Genomic DNA, 26,403 nt, shown 5'->3' on the forward strand with positions numbered 1-26,403 from the left:
GTGGGAACAATCCATGCCCCAACTTTTTCATTATACAAGCTACATCCTTTACAGAAAACAAAGGGGTTTAGGAGTTTTCAGATGTTCTTAATCTGTCACCTCTCTTCAAAACAGATCATAACTGGGAAATAGCATTCAAAAAAGCAAGCACTATTACATCTAATATAAACACACTCACTTCTGGTCTGTAATCTGCACTCCTTCACAAAGATAGAAAGGACTTCAGTTACCAGCACATGCTGCATACCCCAGAGAACATACTTAGAAATGGCTTTTTTTAATTTTTCTTTTAAATAGTGCTTGCATCTAGATTTAATTCCTCCATCTTTAAAAGCAGATGGCCTAAACTGATGCAATTTCTACCAGATTAATAATAAAAAAAAATAAAAAATATATAAACATTCATAGATAAAGAAATTATGTTTAAAACAGCTATTACAGGCTCTTGTATGTTAAATAGAAGTTCTGGACTTCTACTAGAAAAGGGACTGCATCTTCTGAAAGGGAAATGGTGCCCATCTCCCCTTGCAGGATACACAGGACATTTTCTGGTAGTTCTTTAGTAGCCCAAGACTGAGTCATACCAATCTTGCTCTTTAAAGAGATGTGATATAACGAGGGTATCTTCCATATGAAAGAGAGGAGGCAAAACTACTCATATCACTGCAGGTGTGTGTCACAATTCCAGTGTATTCCCTCAGTATAAAGGTTTTAAAAACTTCTTGCTGACTATCACTAGTTAAGATTGACATTTCCTTAGCATCATTAATATGCAAGGCTTGTACTTCTCACAAGGACGCAGATGCTGTCTCAATTAAACATGTGGACATGAAGGCACAGAGAGGTAGTATCTGGTACAATGTCATGGAAGGAGACGCTGCTGGAACTGGAACACAAAGCAGGTATCTTGAGCTTGGTGCCTTTCCCAGGTGTTGCTCAGTAGCCAAGACAACAAAGGCACAGAAAGAAAAAAAAAAAAAGGCATGCTTAAGAGGGATATTGCATGCACTGACCTGAAAGGAACTGAGCTTGAAATTAGCAAATGTTACGGTGCCAGCACAACAGCTTGGTGGCATGACCTGCCATCTTATTGCACCAGGATCTAAGACTGGGAATGATTTGGGTTTTGTTTTTCTAAAATCTATGAAGGGGGCAAACCTATTATGAGCATGTCAAATATTTGTGCATCATGAGAACTGCTGCTCGAGATGGAAAAGACTTCATTCCCACTGAGCCCTCACCATTAACCTTGTGAGAAACAAGCAACACAGCTTCAGCCAGCTTCATTTCTCTGGCTCACTGAGTCCATGCATTTTCAAGGGTCACTTAAAAAGAAAGCAGTTTAGAGTTGTTACAAGTTTCTTTGAAGGACAACAGTAAGACAAAGTGTGCCAATATGTCTACATGCAGAGAGAAGGCTCCCCACCAAATACATTTTTGAGAAATCACTCTGTTAATAAGGATGGCAGTGTGTTCAGGAGAACTTCAATAGGAAATGAACAGCGCTCAAAGCTGTATTAGCACAATGCACCATCACACAGAGATACAATACCTATGCACAGTAATGCTGGGGCCCGTTTGATTAAACAGCCTGCCTGCTCCCTCCAGAAGATATCAGAGGGACAATTAGTTCAGTCGGCAGTATCAGCAACGCCCTTGAGGTCCTGTACGCCTAACAACTAATGAAGAGGCACTGCTGCCTGTCAGCACATACAGGGTGAGGCATTCATCTTTGTGGCAGCACCAATTAAATCCACCAGGGTCACACCAGGATGAGATAGGAATTCAGCACAGGAAACAAGTCAAAGCAGCTGACTGCTTTAATGCTTCGTTTTTGGGGTTTACATCATGGGGGAAAAGGGAATCAATTTTGTGCTAGCCATGCTCATAGTGAAGGGAACATCAAGCATCTGCATGACAGCAAAGGTGGAGAGAGTACCTCAATGCTTGGGCGTGTGTGCACGTGCCCTATGGAAAGGCATTTTTTGCAGCAGGGTAGGAAACCTCTTAATACACAAACAATTTTCTCCAGAAGTCACGAGAAGTGAATTTGTTTAGCGCACTGTGTCCCTGACATGCTGCTAAGACTTCAGGGAAAGCTACTTGCTGTACATGTGGGTGTATCCTCACCTTGGACGCGGCAATTACTCCTGAAAAGATAAAGCAGGGAACTCTTGCCCTTATTTCTCATAAGGCTACATCCTTACAGAAAACAAGCAGTTCTACTTCAAAAAACAGGGCTCAAAGCCTTCTGAAACATTTCCATTCTCAAAACACCGTGTTGAGTTACATCAGTCACAGACAAACATGTCACATAATCATCTGCCCCATTTGGTGCCTCTCTGCAGAGTCCAACTTTCCCCATCCCACAGAAGCCCTGCTGTCATGTGACTTCTAGGACCTCAAAGTATTGTTATCAGCAGAATATTGAAATAGAAGTTACAGTAAGTATCCAGTCTCCAACCTGTTAAGCTACATGGGAGCACTACAAAGAAAATTGTTGCACAAAAGAAAAGATTTACCTCTAATTCCTGTTTTGTCTTACTTGTGTCACTTAGGGAAAAAACGCAAGTGAACTTGCCAAATCCACATTTCCTTGCTTTCACGGACCCTCAATTAAAATCACTGCCAATGAGAAGGTGACAAGAATTATCACCTAGTGCGGCCTTCCTATTTCAGATATTTGAGAACTGACGGTGGAAGTCTCAAAGGGCTTAATCTGCTAAAGCACTGTGTATCAACAGGGAACTGAAGAGTTTTTAATAACTTTACAACACACTAGCAGACATATATCTTCACTACATGCTTGGAGTCTAAAGAACCTGTTAACTGACAATGAAATCAGTGTGACATACATATATGCAAAAAAGATCCCTCCTGACTCTCAGCCATAGGCACACAGACATAAACAAATCCAGGCTGACTCAAACATAAGACAGCTATCCTGCAGAAATGAAATAACACTGACCTTTGGAACTAAAAATATAATTTAGCTTTGAGGAGTGAAAGCCTATTGCAGCAGGAGAAACAAAATAGTTTTATTATCCTTCCTCAAACCCGCCTCTTGCTTCCTACTAGAAGTTAATATATAGGAAATTTTTCATTTCAGTTAATATGTAGGAAACTTTATTTGCCATATGGTACGGCAAATGAAGACACAAAGAAATAAAAAAGCCAGTGGACACCTTTTTCTTTTTTTTTTCCCTGCCAAATGAAAAAAAAAAATTCTAACATTTTCAAAGTTCTGGGAACTAATGTTTCACTGCATTGCAGAGATTCCCTAATAAAGCCATGGGCTGTTGGGAAATGTTGTGTAGTCAAAGGCTTCACAAGTCCAAAAAGCCAACCTAGAAACCTGATGAAATATTGCCCACTGCTCTGAGAGAGCAGAGCATCAGAATTTCATGCCAGAAAAATGAGATTCAAACATGCTGTGAAGAGCAACAACTCAAGTCCTTCAATATAATATAAAAATACTTCACAGGGCACACTCCACAACAGCCCTGGGCATCATTTTTCTAATGTCAATTTGTAAAACCTACTGCAGGCTTCTAAATTCCCTGAAAATAATTATTACAGGAAAAGCTGTGATGCAAATGCAGCCAAATGTTCAAACAGTATCATAGAAGACTGCTGGAGTATCAAAACTAAGTCCTGAGACAGGCTTGTACACAGCAGTCGAGTGAAACTGCTTTTGTTTCATATCCTTTGCAGCTGAAGCATTTGAGAATTAGCTCAGGTATTTTAAGTACCTGTCATGTTTTGAATTATATCCTGTACTTCTACTTGAAGTAGCAGAAGCAAGCTGTCTCACTGCAGCAATTCGTTTGGCCTGATTTCAGTTAGTACCACAATAAGAACCAACAGTTCCATTGAGTAGCATCACTGAGAAACTGCTGTCTGAAAAGATATACTTACAGAAAACAAGCGTGCACAGAGAGTACTCATTAAACCAGAACAAAAATGGTGGGATTTTCCTCAGAAGTATGTTTGGTTTTGTTCTCCTGACTTCAGCTCTCAGGCCTGACAAACGGACCTTAAACAAATGGAAGTGTACAGTGCTGAAGGTAATTCCTGCTGTCTGCAGTATCCACCATCCATTACTCAAGAACAATCTCATGTTCCTTGATGGGAAGGGAGATAGCCCAGGAGCCATAAACACAAGAAATCATCAGACACACAAGTGCAGAGAAAAGCAGCAGCAGGGACTACAAGTAACTTCCCTGAAATATTACAGTTACTTCTTAATGGTCTGAATAAACCCTAAGAATGAAACCATGCCTTAAGCTGCAGACACATAACATGAGGCTGCACCAAGAATGCTTTTAGAGGGAAGAACAGACTCTGGTAACTCAGTATTACCGAAGTACAAATTCACCCACACAGACATATATACATGCCAGGCTATGATACTTTGCCAGCGGTGAAAAGTACAGCACAGATATACAACGCTTCCAAGCAAAAGATTCCACAAGGAATGTCAAAGATCAACGTTTGGAAAAGTGTGTTTTATTTTAAACAGTATTAACTAAATATGAACACTCATGCAACCGATCAACTCCAAGAAACCGGGGGGGGGGGAGGAGTAATCTTCATCACCATCTCTAGGACAACTCATGCCTTAGAACACAGCATGCAAAGAGATCATTTGCGCAAACATGGTCTTGTAAGTAAACTCACCTTCAGTGCTATTTTCTTATGAAATCTGCATGTAATACAGCACAAGGGCTAAATAATATAGGATTCAATAACATTGAGGTGCTGAATGTGATCACCACTGGAGTGGCGATCTGGCTTCTTACCTATGAGGCCAAACTATAAAATTACTTATCACTCTCACAGAGCAGGAAATCAGGCACTGTATAAGAATCTCAAATAACAGCAGATGGGGAGGTAGGAGTATGAACAGTTTAGTTTCGAGTATCAAAGTCCAGTCAACTATGACGAATATTCCCTTGCCCATTCAATAACCATGATCTCTTCTAGGCAATTACCTACATAATCCCAGATTATTCTGATCTGATGGTGTTTCCTGAGTGCACCAGGAGATGAGGTTTCAAATTCTGGGAGCCCCTACAAGCATCCTGACATCCTTGGGAAAGCTGCAGCCTTCTCCTTCCAACACTGCCTTTGTCCAAAATACCTTCATGTAGCAATCCCTGGAAAGTCCAAGGGACTCCAAAAAGGCATTTAAGACTTGTGTGTAAAATAATGGATGAGTCTGAGCTTCCCCATCTTTGTGCTCAGCTCCTCCTGGTGCAAATGAGATGAAGAAACTCAACTGAAGCAAGAATCAAGTCCCCTATCTACAAACCACCACACATGCAAAGTACAATGCTTTCACATGCCTCTGTTCTGCACCTCTATTCCTACAGGTGATGTTTAGGTCACAAAAACACAGCTAGGTCACCCCATTAGTTCAGTGTGAACACAAGCATCCTCCTCCATTACACCTGCATATCAATATAAAAATATCATGTTTCCTTTAGAACAGAACAAATTCATAGAATGAGATTTTATCTTCTAAATAAAACTAGTTAACAGTCAGCAAATAAAACAGTCACTTGAACAAACCTACTGAGAAACTTTGCTGTATGTGCATATTCCTCATTAAAAAAGATATTTATTTAAACTCTCTTTTGGTTTCTGTTGAGTACAAAAAAATGCCTCTGAGCGCAAGAGAAGCTGTTAATTACCATAGACATCACCTCATGGTCGCACTGACTCCACTACAGAAAGACTCCCGCACAGAAGTGTGACATGGGCCACACGGTGTACAGAAGACAGTTTCACTCCTGTAACTTAACTTCGTCAGCACAGCAAAAGAGAAAAGGAACAATTTTAAGTATTAAACCATGCCACAAGTTAAGGAATGAACAGAATGTTTTCAAAATGCAAATTAAAGGCCTCTGTATTTTAATTACAGCATCAAAGCTGCAAGATACTTGTCTCCCCACACATTTCTTTCATTCATCTTCAGAGATGGCTGCGTACAGAGAATTAGTTTCATAGTATAAACCTACTCCCACATACATTCCCAAAATAATTTGCATGTATTACCAATAAACAAACGCACACAAGCTTTCATGCCGCCTACAGACCTGACAGACAAAAAGAGGACTTGTCACTACTGCCTTTTTGATTATAACTAAAGTTACTTCAATTTTTAATACATGGAAAGCAGAATCAAAGAGCAGGACGAGCTTCAGTACCATATATTTAACACAATGTTCATTCAAAATGACAAAATGAAAAACAACCCCTGCAAATAGATCCTTTGCTATATAGCTATTTTCTCATATGCAAGCTAACAAAGGCTAAACAGAACCTTGGCCACAATATACAATTACTAGACTATCTTTAAAGGTCCCTTCCCACCCAAAGCATAAATTTTTCTCTATTGCACTCAGTGAGCTCAGTTTTGTGGCTGTCAGCCTATAAAACTTTTATACTGAGTCACTAAGAGGATACAGATGACAAACAGCTCCATTAAAAAAGGCTGACAATACTTGTCTTGAGAAGCAACAGTAACATGATGCTGGCAAAGCTCACTTCATCTTTGCTTAACATACAGCTGACAACACTTCTATAGGTACTCTCATACCTCCTGTCAGCCTGAGACTCAGTTTTAATTTCATCCCTCAAAGACCAGTGCTGTGGCATGAAACATACTATCCGATTTCCCAAAAACTTCTTTTTGTCATGAAGCCTTAGCAAATCATCTCAAAAGGAAAATTATTCCAGTATGAAGTCACTATAGCTGCATGCACCAGTGCTATCCTACACACATTCAAAACCCCATACTCAGAATTCATGAATAAGCTAAACAATGCACCCTTCCTGATTCTCAGGAAGGCTCCAGATAAACACTGAAGGCAGCCCAAACACTAATTGCAAACTACTTTTTTAATTCGAGCGTACAGAAAGATAGCATCACAAATATTTTTGGAAATCACAAGAGAGATCGTGCTCTTCCATCAGCATTGCCCATCAGTTCACCAGCTGGTACTCCCAGCTATGCCACCCTAGGCTTTTCAACCTGGACATGAAGGATGACCCCAGTCAGGCTTCGCACATAAAGGCTCAGGCTAGAAGCAAATGGAGTCAGAGGTGCTGACACTTTGAAAACCAGCAATACGCAATCCAAATATGGGAGCAGAAGCAACACAGATGGTGTTTGAGACTTGACAGTCCACTGGTAACTCAAAACCAAGGTGAAACACTGCATTGTCTGGAGGCTTTCCAAAATTTAGGCAACACCCAGGTACTGTTTCTGCAGCCAAGTGTGGTCTGATCTCTCCAAATGTGCTGTACACATCCTACAGGCATCAGTGATGTTTGGCATAACATCATACACAGAAAATGAATGATCTTTGAGGAAGGTGCTTGGACACGGACAGAAGGTCCTGCCTTCGTAACGTAAACGTTTGACTATTCAAGCCTTATTCCACCACCATTTCCTACTGTCCTGTTATCAGTCAGAATTAGGGAAGATTACAAGCAGTACCCGAGGGAGCTTTCTGCAGCTCAGTTGTGGCAGGTCCTATGCAGGCAGTGACCCTCTGGTGCCATATAGCCACCTGCATGCTTGCATAGGAAGGTTTTCATGTCTGCACCGCACACGAATCCCAGGCCTATGGTTAAATACGCCACACTCAATGCCAAATTCACATAGACCAGAAGTATAATAAGCACACTCAGGGTGAGCATTATCAGACATACTAAGGTGTCTCATGAATCAGCACATACAGAGCACCAGCTTCGGCAAAATTTATTATATCAATGTCTTCACATGTGATGTGGCAGCATCCCAGCCCTTTTGAGATAAGAACACCCTTGTTTTGCGCACTTCCTCAGCAGCACCTCCTAGTTTAACCCGCAGCAGAAACTAAAGCTGCTTTTCCCATGGTCATGTCTGTGAGAAGGAGACCACCATCCCTGAAATCAGTGCCAGCGTACCTTTCTGCTGATCTTAGCCCCTCCACACCCCCTGCCATAGGGCATGGACCCTACTGCTACAACTACAGAAGGTCAGCTTCTTTCTTTGCCATCTACAACATCCAGAAGAAATACAGGATTAATTTATGAAATGACCGATCAGAAGCCCCATTTTTTCTGGAAATTTTAGGTCGGAAAGCATTCCACATGTTTGGGGGGGGGAGGGGTAAGAGGAAGGCACTTCTTCAAATGAAAAGAATGAAAACAAGATTTTAGTCAACCCCAGACTTCCAATGTTAATAATAGGTTTCTTTCAATATTTAGAACGTATGAAAAAGATACAGACCACATTGAGAAACTTTTTAAAATGTGATTGATTCAAGCTGGGGTGAATGTTGAGCAAACCTCACAGACACCATGTTGGCTTTCTTTGCATACTAATCCCTTACTACACACAGCTTTCATAATTAAATTCTTTGCCATGTATAAAAAGAAAAAATTAAGCTGCACTGTACTGAGCTGCATCTGCAAATTCCAGTGAGTGACCATCCTCCTTAGCTTTGAAATCTACTTCATATTTCTTACACGTACAACATACCACAATCTCTGCATATCAGTCAAGACAACTACATTTATGCCTTGACATAGAGAAGGTTTAAAAGTAAGAACAAGGTGATGAGTTTTAACAAACATCCTCTATTTACCCTTTTAAATAGCCATTGTGGGAGTAAATTGAAAAGTAATACAGGGATTAAAAGAATATATTGAATAAACAGTGGGCTAACCAGATGCTGAAACAGTGAACCATTAAGTTGGAAAAGACCTTAGAGTCCAACCATTAACCTCACAACTGCCACTAAACAATGTCCCCTAAGCACTATGTCTATGTCTTTTAGATACATCCAGGGATGGTGACTTGACCACTTCCCTGAGCAGTCTGTCCTAGTGCTTGATAATCCTTTTGGTGTGGAAATTTTTCCAACCTAAACCCTCCCTGGTGCAAGTTGAGGTTGTTGCCCCAGACTCCCTCTGGTAGTCTTGGATGGATCCCATCCAGCCCCATAGACTTGTGTGTGTCTAAGTGGTGTAGTAAGGCACTAATCGCTTTTCCTCGGATCATGGGGGCTTCAATCTGCTCTCTCTTACAGCTCAGTGGGCTATGTACCTTGAGAACAATTTGTGTTACTATTAAAAACAGAGGCCAAAAGACTTAAAATCTTTTTTTCATCTCAAGTTCCAGCCAGAGCTCTCTGTGCAGCCACGCCAGTAGTCTTCCCACCACCTTGTTTTTCGGCACTCAAGGACAGACTGCTCCTGTGCCTATAAGATTTCCTTCTTGAAGGATGTCCAGCCTTCCTGAACTTCTTTGCCTCTCAAGTGTCTCTGTCAACCAGTCTCCTAAACAAAGTCTGCCCACCATAAGTCCACAGCAGTAAAGGTCAGCAAATCATTTAAGCAACTGACAGTCAGGAGTACCACTCTGTTGACAGTGTAATATCCTTTAGACAAATCTACTCCAAGGGAAAAATACCCAACTAAAACCAAGTTCAGGGTTTCAAGGCAGCACTGCTTGCTGTTGTTAAAATCTGTTTATCAAACCACAGTGACCAGGAAGCATTCTTCAGTGACAGTATTGATGTTATCAAGTCAACATGTCACACTGGGAAGCTGTTGCTGCTAGGTTGTGGATCCCTTTGTTACCACCAGGGACACTACTGCATAGCGCCTAGTATAATCTAAAATAATTACCAAATACACTTGTATTGTTGCTATGCCACTCAGTGGTGCAACCCCTTGCTGGGAACAATTATGCTTTAAACTGACAAAAAACACATCCTTTCCCTATGCTACCTGGAGGTGAATGAAAAAAAAATCTGAAAGTATTAACAAACTAACCAGGGCTTTTTTCCCCTTAAATGGAATCATTAATCACTTTCAGCTTCTGTTTTGGCAGAACAGACACGGTCATTTGTCACTAAGAACAAAACTGCTACGACTTTCTACATGGAGTTGAATACCCTACCTGGAACAATTTCAAAAAGGAATTTTCCTGGGCTTTCTTCATTGCAGGGATGCTCAATTACTCTGTTGCCAGGCAGAAGAATGGTGCCCTAAAGAAAAAAAAAAAAACAACAAACATGGGATTAAAACTGCTACCACGCTTCTGATAGATTAACGCTCCTTCTTTTTGGACTGGGGTGTATGTGAATTTTTGGTGTTGCGCCTGGGCTACTGAATCCCAAAGGGAGACTGAGGACAGATTACACCAAAAGCCAACATCATAGGTCTCCTTAATTAAAACTGAAGCATTCAATAACTGGTTTAGGGTTTTTTTCATCTCTTGGGTTTTTGATACCATGCAGATATTGGTACCTATCACATGTACTAATTCCACGGTGCTGCAGGGAAAAATCTGGGACTAAAAGAAAGGATTAGTTTGACCCTGTTGGTTAAAAGCTATTAAGTTACATGTGTGAGGCAGATTAATTTACCAGCTAGGTTTCCTGGCTAAAGCCAAACAGTATGTGCACAGAAGAGTAACCTCAAGTTGGGGAGCGCATACCTAGATCCTGCTCTGTGCTTTTTTGCCACACCATCCCGGAGAAGAAATACAATGAAAAACATCTCACTTCCACCCACTGGCAGCACCAGTGCATCTCACAGCAGCAGACAGGCATCTCTCAAAGGCACAGCAAGAGCCCTGCTTAAAGATGCATTTGCTACGGGCAGATATGTCAGATAATAGCCACGATGGGCTCCGAACACCTTTATCACAACTTCACTACCCTGAGAAGGCAGATGGGGAATTTTAGCTCTGCATATGTCCCTTTGCCCCTGCTGTCAGATAGACTCAATATACTACCCCTTTCCTCTGAGAACTTTTTCATTTTCAGATATTATAGGCTCTCCTAGTATTATTTCCTCCTCAGTCAGCAGGCACTCCTTAATGAAATTATTTTGGGATGGCTGCCCCAAAATTTTCAGAGCTGCATCCTAGAAATTGTATTAGGTACAAGCTCTCTATCACTGTTAATGGGAGAGAAAACCTACTCATCAATACTCTCCAGTTACTGCATAACAAGGCTGCTGTTCACCAGCACGTACAGTATCTCATGAGAAGCCAAAGACAGGGTGCACAGATATTTTGTCAGATCATAAAAAAAAATCACCTCCATTAAATACTAGGCTACTTTCTAGTGAAAACAGATAAAATAGACAGTATTCTGCTGAGGCAGTAGTAGCAGCACAAATTAGCAGTTGTAGGTGTTTTCCCTACTCACTGCATATACAGATGTATTATAAGCATTAAGTCCCTTGGGCCAACAGCTCTAGTGAAACTGTTTCCCTTCGTTCCTGCTATAAGCAGCAACTGTCAATAGCTGTCACACTCCAAAACCTTCGTAAAATACCTTATTAGGCAAGAATAGTATCATAAGCAAAGATGATTATATGAATGGTAAAAGATAAGTCACAAAATAGCTCAACTTCTCATATAAGTGCTAGAGAAAAACAGCATATAAGGCTGGACAGGATTTGAGCAACCTGCTCTAGTGGAAGGTGTCCCTGCCCATGGCAGGGGGCTGGAACCGGATGATCTTTAAGGTCCCTTTCAACACAAAGCATTCTGTGATTCTATGAATATATTTTGCCTGAGAATCATGGGAAAACAGGAATAAGAATCTAAAAAACATTTTCAACTACATGTATTTTATGTCACATGCAATAGACCATTAAGACAAGTCTAATTCTCTTGACCAGTTTATCTTTCAGCTTGAGCTAGCTTTACCTAAGGAAAGCTCTGCCAAGCACACAGGATGGGCAGATCAGTCTTCATCTGGAGTAAATTTCACTGGGTCAGGACCTTGTGTCAGTGTAGGCAGCCAAAGTACATATGCCTTCTGTAAACAAGGCAGCAAATGAAAACTGCATTCAGCTTTGCTGTCAACTCATTAGCAACTCACAGACATGCTACAGTCTCATTATGATGTGATACTTTCTGATTCCGTGATGTAAAACCCTTGTAGTATTTACTTTACAGTGAGCTGTCTTAATGACAGAACTTTGAGAACATAAAAACAAAACAGTCATACTATTTATAACCTCAGCATCTTCATTTCATAGATGAAGCCTATTTCATCTACTAAAACGTGAAGCCTAAAGCCATACATAACAGCTAAGTTAATATGAAGGGAATTCAGAGAGCAATACCATAGAGAACACTGCGGTGGCTGAAAAAGAAAACATGTTCTCAAGCAGTTAACTCTATTTTACTGTCTATTTTCAGGGCTATTATTGGAAATATCAGTGCACGTGAAATATTAAAAAATATACTTATGGAGGTTTTTTTTTAAATAAGAAAATAGCTTTGTTTGTGCAACATGCACCTGCACACCTCAGACTAGTGGGGAAAGCCTAAGAGAGTAACTGCAGCTCTTTCACTTCCCGTTCTGTCTGCTTTCACACCCATCTTCTGCCTCACCACATAGGAACACTTCCCCTTCAGTGAGTTTTGTAGCTATCTACACAACTGTACCAAGGCTATCTGGTCTTTGTCCCTTTGCTTAGATCTCAGCAGCTAGTGATATATTTTACACCAGCACACTGACACCCAGGGAACACACTGTACTGTAACAAAACCCATGTGGCCCCTCATGTGGCACAGCCATATGGCTGCTGAGTTTTTGATATGAGCAGGGGTACCCCAGTACTCCCATAACTCTCAGTCCTCTTGCTCAGTTGCCTGCCTGTGCCCTTCCTTACATCTGTCCCATCCTTACAGCTTGGATAATCCTAGGAGTACAGACTACCAGAGAGGTTCAACAAATTAAAGCTCTGTTTTTTCCCCTTGATTTATCTAACTTCAGGGGGAAATGCAACTGCACTGTCTTAAGACACCTAACAAGATAGTAATTTGCACATAAAAGATGAAGGTGATTTCCAGAGGAAGGAAGTACATGTTTTGCCATGGGTATCAGCACATGTAAGTGTTCCATAATTAGAAAACTTCACATTGCTTCATATCAAACTCAACAAATCATTCAGAGCTGTTTAAAACAAACCCTCAACTTGAGACTTCAGATTAGACAATATTTTTTCAAAAAAGAAAGACAATTCCATGGTACCAGCAGGGAACAAGACATACAGTCTACAGAAATGTAGAAAAAAGGGGGACTGAGAGACAAATGCGGCCCTGACACAATTCTCTTCTGGGTCCCATTGCCATTTTGTTTGTAGGCTATGCCTCCACCAGGTCAGCAGCATTTCAGAGAGTAAGCCCATGCTGTTTTCCAATTTCCAATATTTGTGTCCTTACCAGGGCAGTTCTGCTTCTCTAACAGAGTGCTCAGGGTGACTTACAAGATGCAGAAGTCTGAGTTGCTCAAGAAGCATTGGCCTTTTCCCTAACCAAGTCTCAAGCCCACTTTCAAAGGAGTAAAATCCACACACATGGATTTTACTACTGTACACTGTTGCTTCAAACCAAAGATCACAGAAACAGAAAAAAAATATTGTTATTAAAAATGTGCATATATAAAATCTTTAATGAAGAAAAATTACTAATCAGTTAACAAAGTGCCTGATAAAATACTGTAGTGCAACAAGACTGACATAAACCTACTTTGGATTAGAGTCACAGCATTACAGTCTTGCCCAAAGAGATGTTTTACCCCACACTGGTCCCCTGCATCACTTCCAGCACTGTTAGGCAGATGAACTTCATGAGGAAAATGGAAGAGGAGACAGGATGGCGATCACACAAGTGATTCATGGCAACCAGCTGACAGCTAGTTTTTTTCTGTTTCAAACACTCTGTGTAACGAACACTGAAGCAACCCTGTGCCTCTTTGTCTTCTCATTACTCTTCTCTAGGTACACTTTCCCCAGCTTTGTTTGGACTTCATTTTCTAAAGCAGACTTGCCACTTACATTCAAGAGATATCAGGCTTTCCCCAAGAAACTTTATGATACAAAGAATTCCCATGCCTTTAAGACATTGACTGGAAACTACAAAGGGAAATAGATTATTTTCAATGCCTCTGGGTGGATTTTACTCCAAAAGCACATAGACATGTGAGGAAATTAACTACTTTCTTGCCAAAATATTGTCATCTGTATTTATTCAAATACAGTTCCCCAAAGTTTAACTGGTTTATTTGCTTGCTCATAGTTTGTCCTGTCACCCCTTAAAAACATCACTTCAGAAATCTACAACATCAGCAGTTACATCAGATGTTCTTCTTGTCCTTCTAGCTTTGATGATTTATCAAGATCACTGAATTTTACTTCAGCTTTGAAGATAAGTGCTGCATTTGCATATCTGTTTTTCTTGTTTCATGGGAAACTCTTCCCAGGAATTTTTTCCTGGCACTTTTGTACAGTTTCAGTTAACTTTGAGGATCTTCACATAGTCTCTTCCTCTTTGTTTCTAGAGGTTGGTTAACCAGTTAACGACAATAATGCAGAAGTGGCCACATTGGTTTGGCAGCAAAAGTTTCCAGGGCTTTATCTCTGCCAGAGTGCAGTTCCTGAACAAATGCAGACTCATGCTTCTCTGCAAGCTGAACTGCATCTCTCAGGACAAAAAGTCCACAGAAATAGTGCTGAGGTGGTGTGCAATCAACTGCTATTCCCCATACTGAAGTCTAGCATCTCCATAGAAAGGGCTAAAAAAGAATCAGCTCTCAGAAAGGCAAGGAGGTAATCAGCCAGGAAGGAGGCAACTGATAGGAGGATTAAGAGTTATAAAGGAACTCTGGGTCCATGTGTTGGTTATATGATTCACAGCCACGTGCAAAAAAGTGCTGCTCGGATGGTTTCTTTTGTTCCTGTATCTGGAAATTCTTGAGTGTCATATTAAGAACAACCATGTACTTCAACTTGGATGGTATCTTAAAAATACTACATTTGGTGGATAATACTTTTAATGTCACTAGTATTTACAAAGTCACAGCCTGAAAGGCGCCCACTGTATTTCACAGTAAAGCCTGTAATGAATCCAGAGTAAATAATATCCCTGATATGCATATGCATGCACATGCACATGTATACATATATTTATATTTCTACATGTACATGTACTGTGAATTCATAAACAAGTGATGCATAGCAAAGAAGGATAAAGTGGACACGCAAGCTGGTATCAGTTAACTATAAATCTATAAATCCTCATTCCTTACGTAACTACTGGTTTGGCCTCTAAACTATCACAAAAATAGATTATCTCAAGTCTGAGCGAGCCCCTTGTGCTTTCAGGAACCTACAGACATGAGGCAAGGAGGCAAATTTATAGCACAGGCAGAAATCCACTTGTACTGAGGTCAATAACAAAACCTGCACTGTGCTCACTAAAAAAAATAAATTAAAAAAAAAAAAATCACAATTTGACTGCAGTAACCATAAAAATCCCATTTTATTTCCACCATTACAATGTATTTTCAAGATGCCAGTAAAATCACTTGCTGCAAAAGGCACAACAATCCTGAAACTAGCGCTTTAATTTGACTACCTGCACAGAGGTATCTGTGTTTCAAGCTGGGACCAGGGTGAGTTAACAAGCTGGTTCCAAGTACCGGACCAGTGCTGTAACAGACGCACAGAACTGCCTCAGCAGCATATCCCAGCACACTGGGCCACACAGTACAGCATTACCCAGCACTCTTCACAGCACACTGCCTGAAAGGGACTTGGCTTGCCCTGTCCAGTGCAACACCTGTTTTGCCCTCACCCTTGCACAATGCCAAGCTGGATGGAGCTTTGAGCAACCTAGTCTAGTGGAAGGTGACCCTGCCCATGGCAGGGGGTTGGAACTGAATGAGCTTTAAAGTCTGTTCCAACCCAAACCATTCTGTGATTCTATGACTGTGAAAGCAAGCTTAGCCTTAGTCTGCAAAAGAAGCATCCTCTGCCAGAAGCCAGCTCTTTGCTTCAAATTCCCTGGCCTCTCTACCCAGTTAAGTAACAATGATCAATTTCATACATTTCAGTGTCATTCCTGTTGCTGCCCTACAGTTATGATATATCAAGTTATTTGGTGTGATTATTTCACAACACATCTATAGAGGGGTTACCATAAGCAAGCCTAAAAGGTTGCAACTGTGACTACAGCAGGGTAATGCTCTGACTAGAATTGCTGTTCTACAATTGAAGCAGGAAGTATTTTTGTCCAGAGATCTTACTCTCATGTTCGTTATGGGTTTTAAATCTTGTTGGTAAACACTGCATAAAGAAAACAAATTTTAGTGATTTTACTGAATTGTCACTGTTATATATCCATCACATGTGCTAGAAAACCTGACATTACAGTAGCGGGGCAACGAAGTTAATACAAGCTCTTATTATAAGAGAATGAAGGAAACAGCTGTTCTGTTATATTTTTTATTTTAAGAGAGTGAGATTTTTAAATTGTTATTATAAAAGTGGACTTTTATACCACTTAAGCAACCAAAGCTCTAGAAGAAGTACAGTTACTGCAGGAGGTGATGTAGTCTGTCTTGCAGTTACTGCAGCATGCACAGGGCAAGAACAAGTGCTATTTGAGGCATCTGGGGGGTGACAGGAGGTTATTCAGATTTTGGAAGTTATGTAACATGCCAGGAACAAAGACAGAGAAATTACACAAGAAATAGGGTTGATTAGGTAAAATGCAGTCAGTGCACAGCATACATTTTTCTAGCAAAAATTCTATTGCATTTGACATTTTCTCATCCCACTTTGTCAACACATTACTCCAATTTGTTTCCATTAAAGAACAAGTACTGTCATTTAGTTCTCAGCAATTCCACAAACAGGAGTATAAAGGAGATTCTTTCCTTACCTAAGGAAAGGTTCGAGACTACCCCTTAGGTTAGTTTTCCAAACAAGAAGTAAATTCAACTCTCTGTGGTGCTTACCACTACATGTACTGTTTGCCTGGCAATGAGCACCAAAACATTAATCTAACATGAGAGAAGGAGCTGGCAGTTTTACTAGGATGTGATTAGCCTCTTTAAAGATTTTTCTATCTTTCTCTCCCGCCACACATCTCACTTAATGGTTGAGTGCCTTTTGTGCTCCAGAGAAACTTTTTTCCCCTCAAGAATGAATCAATCTTGGCTTGAGCAGCCACTAGAAAAAAAAACTCCCTTTTTTGTTCCACAAGAGAAAGCAAGCTCATACCAATTTAAGCTGTAACACCACAAAAAACTAAGTTTGCTTAAAACCAGTAGCTAGACACAGGCATAGTGCATGCCTCTAGTTTTCATTCCAATAGCAGGGACAAGAGAGAAGAGTGACCATTTCCTAACCACGTCTCAGACAATGTCTGAAATTATTAAAAGCTCTTTCACTTTCTGAATCAGTTTCCCAGCACCAACCTCTACCTTACAGCTGAAAGTAAAACTTAACACATTCTTTTCCCACCTCTAAATTCTGCCTGCTATTTTAAAGAGTTTCAGACAGATCCTGGATTAGTATGAAGCAGCTTTTCTTTCTAAAGCTGATTTTCTGTGGTATCTAGAGAAGCTTTAACACCTATTTTATCCAGCCTCTCCTGCCTCCTCCCTAATGAATGAGCTTATTCAATTATATGTCACCAGCCTCTGCGAGAAACACTGCTTCTCCTCCAGAGGTTTTGCTTTTCTTCCCCAAGTTTGGCACAGCAGGTATAAGGAGCTGGGATATCATTACAGGGAGTGAGCCAATTCATGAGTAACACTCATGAGAGTTATCTCAGACATGAAGGCATGGTGTGCCTCTGCTCCCACACAAGCACTTCCAGCAGGAGTAACTGGGATGCGATTTGGGAGAAGGGAGACAGATATAATGGGACTGAGCTCAGTTAACAGAATAGGTTACAGGGTTCAGTGGCCAAAAGAAATTGCAGGAGCTATATAATACAAGGTGCCTTCCTGGGGAATTCATTCTGCAATTGCCATGCTGCTTACAGAAAGGACCCTTGGTATTTTCTGAAGACAAAGGAGACATGTACAAATAAATTTTGGGACTGCATTGAGTTTAAGGACTCATGCACACAAGCTAAGATCATTATTAGATGCATGCATGGAAGTTTTGATAAAATTAGGCTTTGTAATGATCATTACATTATGATCAATAGATAATAATTGGACTGGGCATTACTGAATTACTACAGGAAAAAGGTAGCTATGAAAACTCTGGTAAATAAGAAATTTAGCTTATTATTAAATGAAACTATTTTCCCAAGGGAAAAAAGAAAATAAAGCACAAGGCACCAGAACACAGAGTACCAACTCTTGCTTTACAGACCTCTTTTGAAAAGGAAATTTACAACTCTCAGTCATGGAATGTCTAAGCCAAAGCAATGCAATTATTCCCCAAAAGGATGATAGCTGGCAGTACAAAATTCCAAGTATGGCCTCTCATTTAGATAGAGAGCTCTCCAGTGACAGTCTTGAGTGACAGAGGTGACACTGTGAAAGAATGCAGCATGTATTATTGAGAAGGTTAAATCAAGTCAATCATTAAATACCGAATTAAATATTTTTCAAGATAAGATTCAGAGAGAGGAAAAAAGGCCCTGAAACAAAGCTTTCCAGTCCAGCTGGGTTTCTTATTTTGAAAAGGTGGCAACCAGTGCTCACTGCACACAGCTGCCTTACCTCCAAGAATCAAGTGGGTATCATTTATATGCTCAATTTGTGGTCTAATTCCCACTGCTGAGGAAAAGGATTAGGATCCAGTCCATGGTGGAAAGAAAAACATTTAGAGTGACCAGAATAGATAATGATGCGCTTTGGTAGGTCTCATTCTGAATTATGCTTTTACATTGCAGGAGGATTAATTTAGCAGGAAAACAGTCTGTGGAAACATGAACACTGCATACTTGCTGAAAAAAAAAATACAGCTGGGTGACTGGCTTTCAGAGCAGACTGTCAAGACCTGACCACTGTAACAGCTAACAGATGAATAAGTGATAGATAGCACAACACAAAGAAGCAAACATCTCCCTGGAGCACAGATGATGGAGCAGCAAATAACTTGTCTGTTTGTCTCCAAACTGAAACACTGAAAGCCTCGGCCAGAACAGTGGGCTCAGCCTGGAACCCTGTGCTGGAAGGTGAATGCAGACCCTGCACAGAGAAGGAAAAGAAAACCAACACAAGTGATCAGAGCACTATAACACGCAAACTCTCTAAAAGCTAGTCAGTGGGCTAAAAAGAGCTGAAGCAATTAGCTCCAGAATAACCATGTGTTTCAGTGCATGGCTTGCCACAATTTTCTGAAGATCATCAACAAGGACTAAAAGAAAAAAGAATAATGCCATGCAAATAATAATCAAAATAAATAAATAATTTAAAAAATAAGATTTATCCATTTCTAAGTCCCAGGAAATACTCAGAGGGGCCTTTAGAGGGGAGGGAGCTTACTCAGATATCTAAGGCAGGTTCACAGGAGACCCTGCTACACACACCAGCAGGAACCCTGCACTTATTCCACTACAGCACCAGGAAAATCATCCTTTTACTATCAGTTAAATAAAGTTACCCTAGCACCCACAGTCAAAAAAAATCCAGCAGTAGCTAAAATCATGGTCAGCTAAACCCCAGGTGGAGATCAGACTGTTTCTGACCATCAGAAATAGCAGACATCTTTCAAAGTTTCTCATACAGGATCATCATCCTTCCTCCTTTCCCAAACTGTTTTCTTCAGTATTTTTTATAGGCTCAGCTTATGGTGACAGTGTCCGTTATAATAACCTGTTTCTGTTCTTATAAAGCCTCCTAAAAGAACAAAGGCTTCTTAAACTGACTGAAAAAAAAAAAAAATTCAATCAAGAGAAACAATTTTTAAGTATACAAAAACCACGTTTGTTCACTAGGTCCAGTGTGAACAGGAGAACAAACAAGTAGACAGGCACAGATCACAGTCTTGAGAGACTGAATTCTTCAGCTCTGAAGCACTTCAAATACAGGTAAAGGTGGATGTTTATAAGGAATGATTACCATTGTGTTTGACCTGAGAAAAAAGATGATTCAAATCAGTTTGCATGGTTTTGTTTTCTTGTTTATGCCTTGCATATTGCTTTTCAGATGTGTTGCTTTTAAGATGTAAAGTCCTTTCCAACCCAAACACATACAACTTTTTCCAGGAAAGCTATACATGGCCAAGCATCCTACCAGAGGACAATTCATTTCCGGGACAGTACATCGTAAAAGTTGAAGTTGCTACAGATTTCCTAAGAATTACATATAAAGTGCAACTTTCACAACATAAATAAAGAAATGTGACAAAGACATGGAAAGGGGCATACAATTCCACTGAAATCAGTTTTCCTTTTCCTGTGCAAATATTCTTGCTGGCTTTCAGCTAGCAAGAATATTACAGTAGAGTTTGCCTGTCCTATGCAAGTTATAATCTTGCAATTTATTTATTGAAGGAAAAAAATGTCTAGTTTCACATGGAAAAAAAAATAGAGCTTATCAAGAAAGGGCTATCTTTCTTTTGCAAGTTTTTTTAATGCCTATATTGCTTGTTGCTTTAACTTTTAAACACTGCTTAGCTTTTTTCCATATAGTAAATGTTATATGAGCATGGCTTAGAAATGCTACTGTGCTACAAATACCACATTGATACAAACTAAATAGCTCATTTAGCTTTCTGGCATCTAATGTAAGATACTCTACTGGTCTTTGACTAAGGGATTATATTAATTAAGCAGTGATTTTAGGGAGACTGAGGTTGTATCTTCTGTGCTATCTGAACAATTAAAACACCTGGAAAACTGATTCACTGATTACAAATGACTTCTCAAGCAATACTATTTGTGTACAGTAGATTTTTTTCCAGGTTTTACTTTCAATTCAGCTTATTAGTCTGCTTCTTCCATCCTGGGATACTGTTTCTAATTTTAAATCGGGTAGTTTCTCATCTTTATAACTGATCTGAATTACAGACTTTTATAGCTTTTGCAAGAGAACTAGCTGGTTTTTAATCAAAGTATTAGTAATGTGTAAAAAAGTATCCTTAAATGTTCTTATAATGCAACCTAAATATTGAGCAGAGAATTCTAGCCGTTTAAAAGCTGCCTTAGGAACCGAACTGTTTGATACCTGATAGATATAAATACAGAAAACACTGATACAGGTTATAAACACACCGAGTTTGCCATGGAAAGCTGATGCTTTTGGCAAGATGAAGGTGTTCTAAAAACTAGACCTTTGGGCAAAATAAACACCTACATAAATATTGTGATAGGAAAAGGGGTAATGGGTTTAAACTTTGACAGGAGAAGTTCAGGTTAGATATAAGAAATAAGTTCTTTACTGTGAGGGTGGTGAGGCACTGGAATGGGTTGCCCAAGGAAGTGGTGAACGCTTGGCATCCCTGGCAGTGTTCAAAGCCAGGTTGGACAGAGCCTTGGGCAACACAGTCTATGATGTCGCGTCCCTGCCCATGGCAGGGGGGGTGAAATATCATATGATTCTATAAATTAAAACATACTTTCACAACTTCAGATAGAATTTTGGAGAGAAAACATATATCAAACACTTGTTATTTTTACCCAGAAGTTACTGCATGGTTCTATAGCTGAATTTGCTTTAATGCTTTCCTATGTGCTGGGAAAAAGGGAAAGAATCTATTGTTTTCCCTTGGGTATTCCTTTCCTATATTCCACCTTTGACAGCCAGGACAGGAAGGCCAGCTTGCTACTCCAAGAGGAATTTACAAGGTGCATGATGAAAATCACACAGTCATAGGATAACACAGACTGGAAGAGTCTATACTTAAAAGGTATCCATGCAAAAAAAATCCACTTCTCTCACCTTTATCCCAGCAGTTTGGCTGTAAGTACACTATGGGAGACCATAGCCAAAGTCTTGATGAAGCTGAGCCATACAGCTGCTCCCTCCATATCCAAAAGGCCCCAGAAGGACTCGCTCTTGGACCTTACCAAGGACCACAGGGAGGCTGACCTTTTGAATTAAAGATGCATTTTAAAAATAGCCAATATTTTGCAAGATTATGTTGTCTTAAAATAGGATTTACTTCAGTGAGAATAAACAAGACTTTTCTAATCTGGATTTTTTGCTCACTTCTAATAACACTGAAGGTATTTTACAACATTCTGTAAAGGTATATCAAGAATAACTGAGTGTTCTCGGTTTCCTTACAGGTTTTTGTGGGGTTTCATAGCTAAGTACCAAACCATCATTTATACACTTTTCCATAAGACAGCATAACATGCCTTCTGCAGACCTGTTTGGAGGGGTGGGGTAACTTGCACAGTGCCAGACTGTCTAGGGTAAAAATGGATTCAGGGTGACTGGAGACCAACATTATTAACTGCACTGCAGCAGCTGCTCTGTCCCACACTGTATTAATATAAATAGTTTAGATTCCATGCTGCTATTTTAATAAATTACAAAAATATAAATGACCATGAAGGTCTTCATGGTCTGCAGGAGAGACCGCAGTAGCCCTACAAAAGCAAAGGACAAACTGCAGTTTATGCAAGAGGAGAAACCAAGACAAAGTTCACACAGCAGGTGAACACAAACAGAACTCCAGGTTTTCTGGCAAACACAGTAATACTCTGGCCAGCAGACTGCTCCCTGCCTGGAGTTATTGTTGAAAAGGGGCCTCTCCTCCAGCTAACGAGAAAGAATAGTTCATACCAGTCATCTGCTGTCAATACTCTGGAATCTGCTTTTTTGAAAGAGAGCTCTGAAGTTTTAAGCATTTTTAGATGCACATCTATTTCTGTTGCACATTTATTTTCTTCAAAGTGAAAACACAGAGCAAAGATGTCAAATCTGTTAGTCCACCAATCTGCAACTGAAAATGTTTACTTTGGAGCCTAACCAGATGTGGCCCCATTTTCTGGCATGCTCACAGCTACAGAGCATACCGATTACAGCTGGGAGGCTGGGATCATCATGGGAAACCAAGGTACTGATTAGGACACTGCAAAAAAGGGAAGGGGGTGCCTCAAATTTAGAGTTGCTTGTCACATTATTTTGTCTTGTGGGACAAAACATAGTTCAGCCAAAAGGAAAACAGAAAAGCTTCTGAATTCTAATCTCACACTTGAGCCATTGGCTCAAGGCCACTTCAAAGCCTGTTGAAGTTAGGATAGACAATGAAGGTAATTAATGAGGTTTTCTTACTATTTTTTAAGGCTTTAATTTTACAACTGCTGTGCTGCTACCAATGACTATTATTGATCATGCTCATTGCTTTGCCTGTGTACCTCATAAATCTCCTCACAGCTTTCTCCCTTGCTATTCTACCTCCTTACCTACTGCTTTTACTTTTTCTAGCACCTTTCCTCCTTCTACATCCCTTATACAACAGAGGGCTTCAGTATGGTCATTGCATAGCTTAAACAGAAGCCGAGTATTGTTTACTCAGCCAGAAACGTTTTCCACATCCACAGTAGGTGAAAGACAATCAAGGAACTACATAACAAGCATCCACTATGCTCCTGGATGGGAGAGTGGTAATTCATTGAAAAACATAGGAAGAAGGATCCTACAAAACTGTAATCTCCTAAACCATTGCCCAATCTAAAATCCTTAAGGAACACACTTAACTCATCGGTAATAAAAAAAAAAAGAGCAGCACATAAATTTCCTGCAGACTCTCAGAGGATGGCATTTGTCCTTATGCAGATGGTTCAAGTCTGACATACTCCACATCTCTTAATTCCCCTCTAAAGACAGGCTGCAGAAAGGAGACATGGCTGAACCCTTCTCTCACTGCTGCAAAAAAAACCTCCACTAAGCCCTGTCTTACATGGCTTAGCTCACTCAAAGGCTTTCGCTCTTTCACACACAGATGTATAACATCCTAGTACATTTTTTGTTTACTCAGAGAAATAGATCCTGTTCCATTTAGAAAATCCAGAGGAAATAATTTCCCGATAATCTCATGGTATGAGACTGGGTGTCCTTTGGCTCCTAAGAAAACACTAAGTGGCTTTGATAAAAAGCCCATCCTCATGGCTGAGTTGCATGAAAGCTGCATTTAAGATTTAATGGCATTCCTCACCAATTTGCTGTAATTCTAATTAAAACATTGGAGTTGCTCCACTTAGAAGCATTTGCTCAACGACATCTCAGAGTGATTGAGATAAGAGAAGTCTCAGCAAGTGACAGCACTAATTTAACTTTTTCTGTTAAATAAAGAACAGTTAATTAAAATCTTTACCAGGTGGCATGCTGTGTGTAGGCTCTAGACAGATTTATCATGGTTTTCATTTTAAAATATTTCTGTGAACACATTTGCCGAGATAAATTATCTTGTCCAATAAAGCATCCTGGTCAAGGCTGCCGTTTTAACCATTACGTGAATCAAATAGTGTTGTACAAATGTTAGCATTGATTTTGACAAACAGCACCTTATATTGATTTATGACTTATATATCTCATTTATTATTAAAAAGCTCTCTTCTTTAGTTTCCTATTCCAGTTCTGGTATTTTTTGCATTTTAAATAGACAATTGTCGAGGAAATACTGAACACAAACTGATTAACTCATTAAATGTAGTTGGACAGATACCCCGAGTGAAGCAGAGAGTTGTAGGTGAACTGCTCCTGCACGGGCTCCATAGCAATCCAAGAAGAGACATCTAGACTCAAAGGCACATTTTGGAGTTGGATGAGGAGTTGATATTAAATGTTGCTTTTATGGAAAAGCAAGATTTCAGCCATTCCAAAGCTTTTAACTGAACAGCTGTCCTGGGAAACATCTGTCTAAAGGAAAAGGGATTACACTGTTATGATTTCCCAATTTACTCAGAAACTCAGTTATTCATATATGCACCCAGACGCACAAAAGCCAGACACAGTTCCCACTTTTTCCAACAAGCACGCAAAAAAGAGGTCCATCCTGTGGACAGGTCAGGTGAGACTGGTGCACGTAACTCCCAGGATCAACAAAGGGGTTAAACTTTTCCACTGCAGAGGCAGACACCAGGGCCTCAGAATGCCATCCATCTAGGTAGGACCCTTTCACAAATGCTTGCTATTTAGCCTGAAAAACACTTCATTATGTATACTACAAAAAAAAAAAAAAACAAAAAACAGTCCAACTGAAAGAGCCACTGATTAATGGCCTAAATCTAAAAGACAGACTTGGGTTCAAACTCGTTTTCTGCCTGTGTCAGCTGAGACATCCAAAGAGAGGCTTGGAGCTATGCAGAATGAAGCAAGTTACCATCATTTCTACTGTTACAATCCATTGTTGGAGCCTCAATCAAGAAATGAGACTCCCTGGAATACACTTAGCAAAACAGAACAAAAAAAGCTCTCCAGGCTGAGAGCTCCCTTGAATTGCAAGATGATAAGCAAACACAAAGAGTAACATGTTCATTTGAAGCAACAGTATCCAACTATTTTTAGCAGTGTTTGCCTTAGGGAACAAAAGGCTACTTTTCGCAATTCTGAATTAAACCCCCCCACCTCTAAACTACCTCCTTCCCTTCTCCTAAGAAGAGTTTGTATCAATGATCACTCCAGGGCAACTTCTCCGTCTTCTCTGCACCCCCCTCCCCCCCTTAAAGTAGAGATCAACAGATGAGATATTATTCCACTCCAAGAGATAGATTTTTATTTTGAATCACAGATTTGTACAGCCCTTTAATGACCCCCCTCCTGAGCATAAGATCAAGGCCTCTGTTCCCATTTATACAAGGACTAGACAAAAGTTTGATCAGAAGACTTTAGGATAAAGAAAAACATTTTCTAATACAAATGGCTTTATCATCTAGGAAAACCAATGCAAGTACTGAAGATTGCAAATGCTCCTGTGTGATATTTAGTGCACAGTCCTCATCACTGAGTTTCAGAGCATTTTAACTGATACATGGATGTTTCACACCATATATTCAAGACTTAAGATAGCTCTTGCAAAGAGGCCTTTTAAATATTCATGCCAGACAAATAAATGACAGCCACAATCAGCCTCGTGGGATTCTTGTGTCTATTATTAAACTGAGACAGCTACAGCATCTATCCAAAGGGTGAGTAGGATGCAGCCTCAGATTTTAGACACTGCCAGGATTTTGGGCTTCTGCCACTCATTATTATATATATCATGCTAGTATCAAGAAAATTGCAGTCTGTCCTGGTCTCTGTTGTCCTGTGCAAAGACTTGCAGCAAAAAGACATTTGAAAGTAAGACAGAGAATGTCAGAGCAATAAGCACCAAGTCCTTTTTTGGCATTTAAACATTTAAAAAACTATTAATTACCCTTTTGCTACCAATTTGGTATCAACTCCGGAACTTGCTATTCTTAAAGGAAAAGTATGAGTTCTAAAACTGAACTTCCCTCATTTGCAGAGGGGGGAAAGGATCCATTTGATTAACCCAAGCTGAATAAAGACACTGCCGCAGACCTGCTGTATTGAAGTTTCTTGTGCTAATCAGTATGGTACCGTCTCAGCTTCTTCTCTACTGTGTTCTGTGCAGTTGTTTTAAGCATCAGCTGCTAAAGAGCAAAAAGTA

General features: G+C 40.0%; 1 protein-coding gene across 2 annotated transcripts in view; it reads right to left on the reverse strand.

Annotated features, from left to right (window-relative positions):
* Nucleotides 1–26,403, reverse strand: part of ARHGAP24 (Rho GTPase activating protein 24) — a 171,916-nt gene that overhangs the window by 121,690 nt on the left and 23,823 nt on the right. For both annotated transcript variants that reach the window (XM_057425297.1, XM_057425298.1), the window contains exon 2: nt 9,962–10,049. In XM_057425297.1, coding sequence (XP_057281280.1) covers nt 9,962–10,049 — 88 coding nt within the window. The remainder of the gene's footprint in view (nt 1–9,961; nt 10,050–26,403) is intronic.

The sequence above is a fragment of the Pezoporus wallicus genome, unplaced genomic scaffold, assembly GCF_028554395.1.
Source record: "Pezoporus wallicus isolate ANWC-B61680 ecotype Strahan unplaced genomic scaffold, APGP_CSIRO_Pwel_v1 contig_7853, whole genome shotgun sequence".
Classification (NCBI taxonomy): Eukaryota; Metazoa; Chordata; class Aves; order Psittaciformes; family Psittacidae; genus Pezoporus; species Pezoporus wallicus.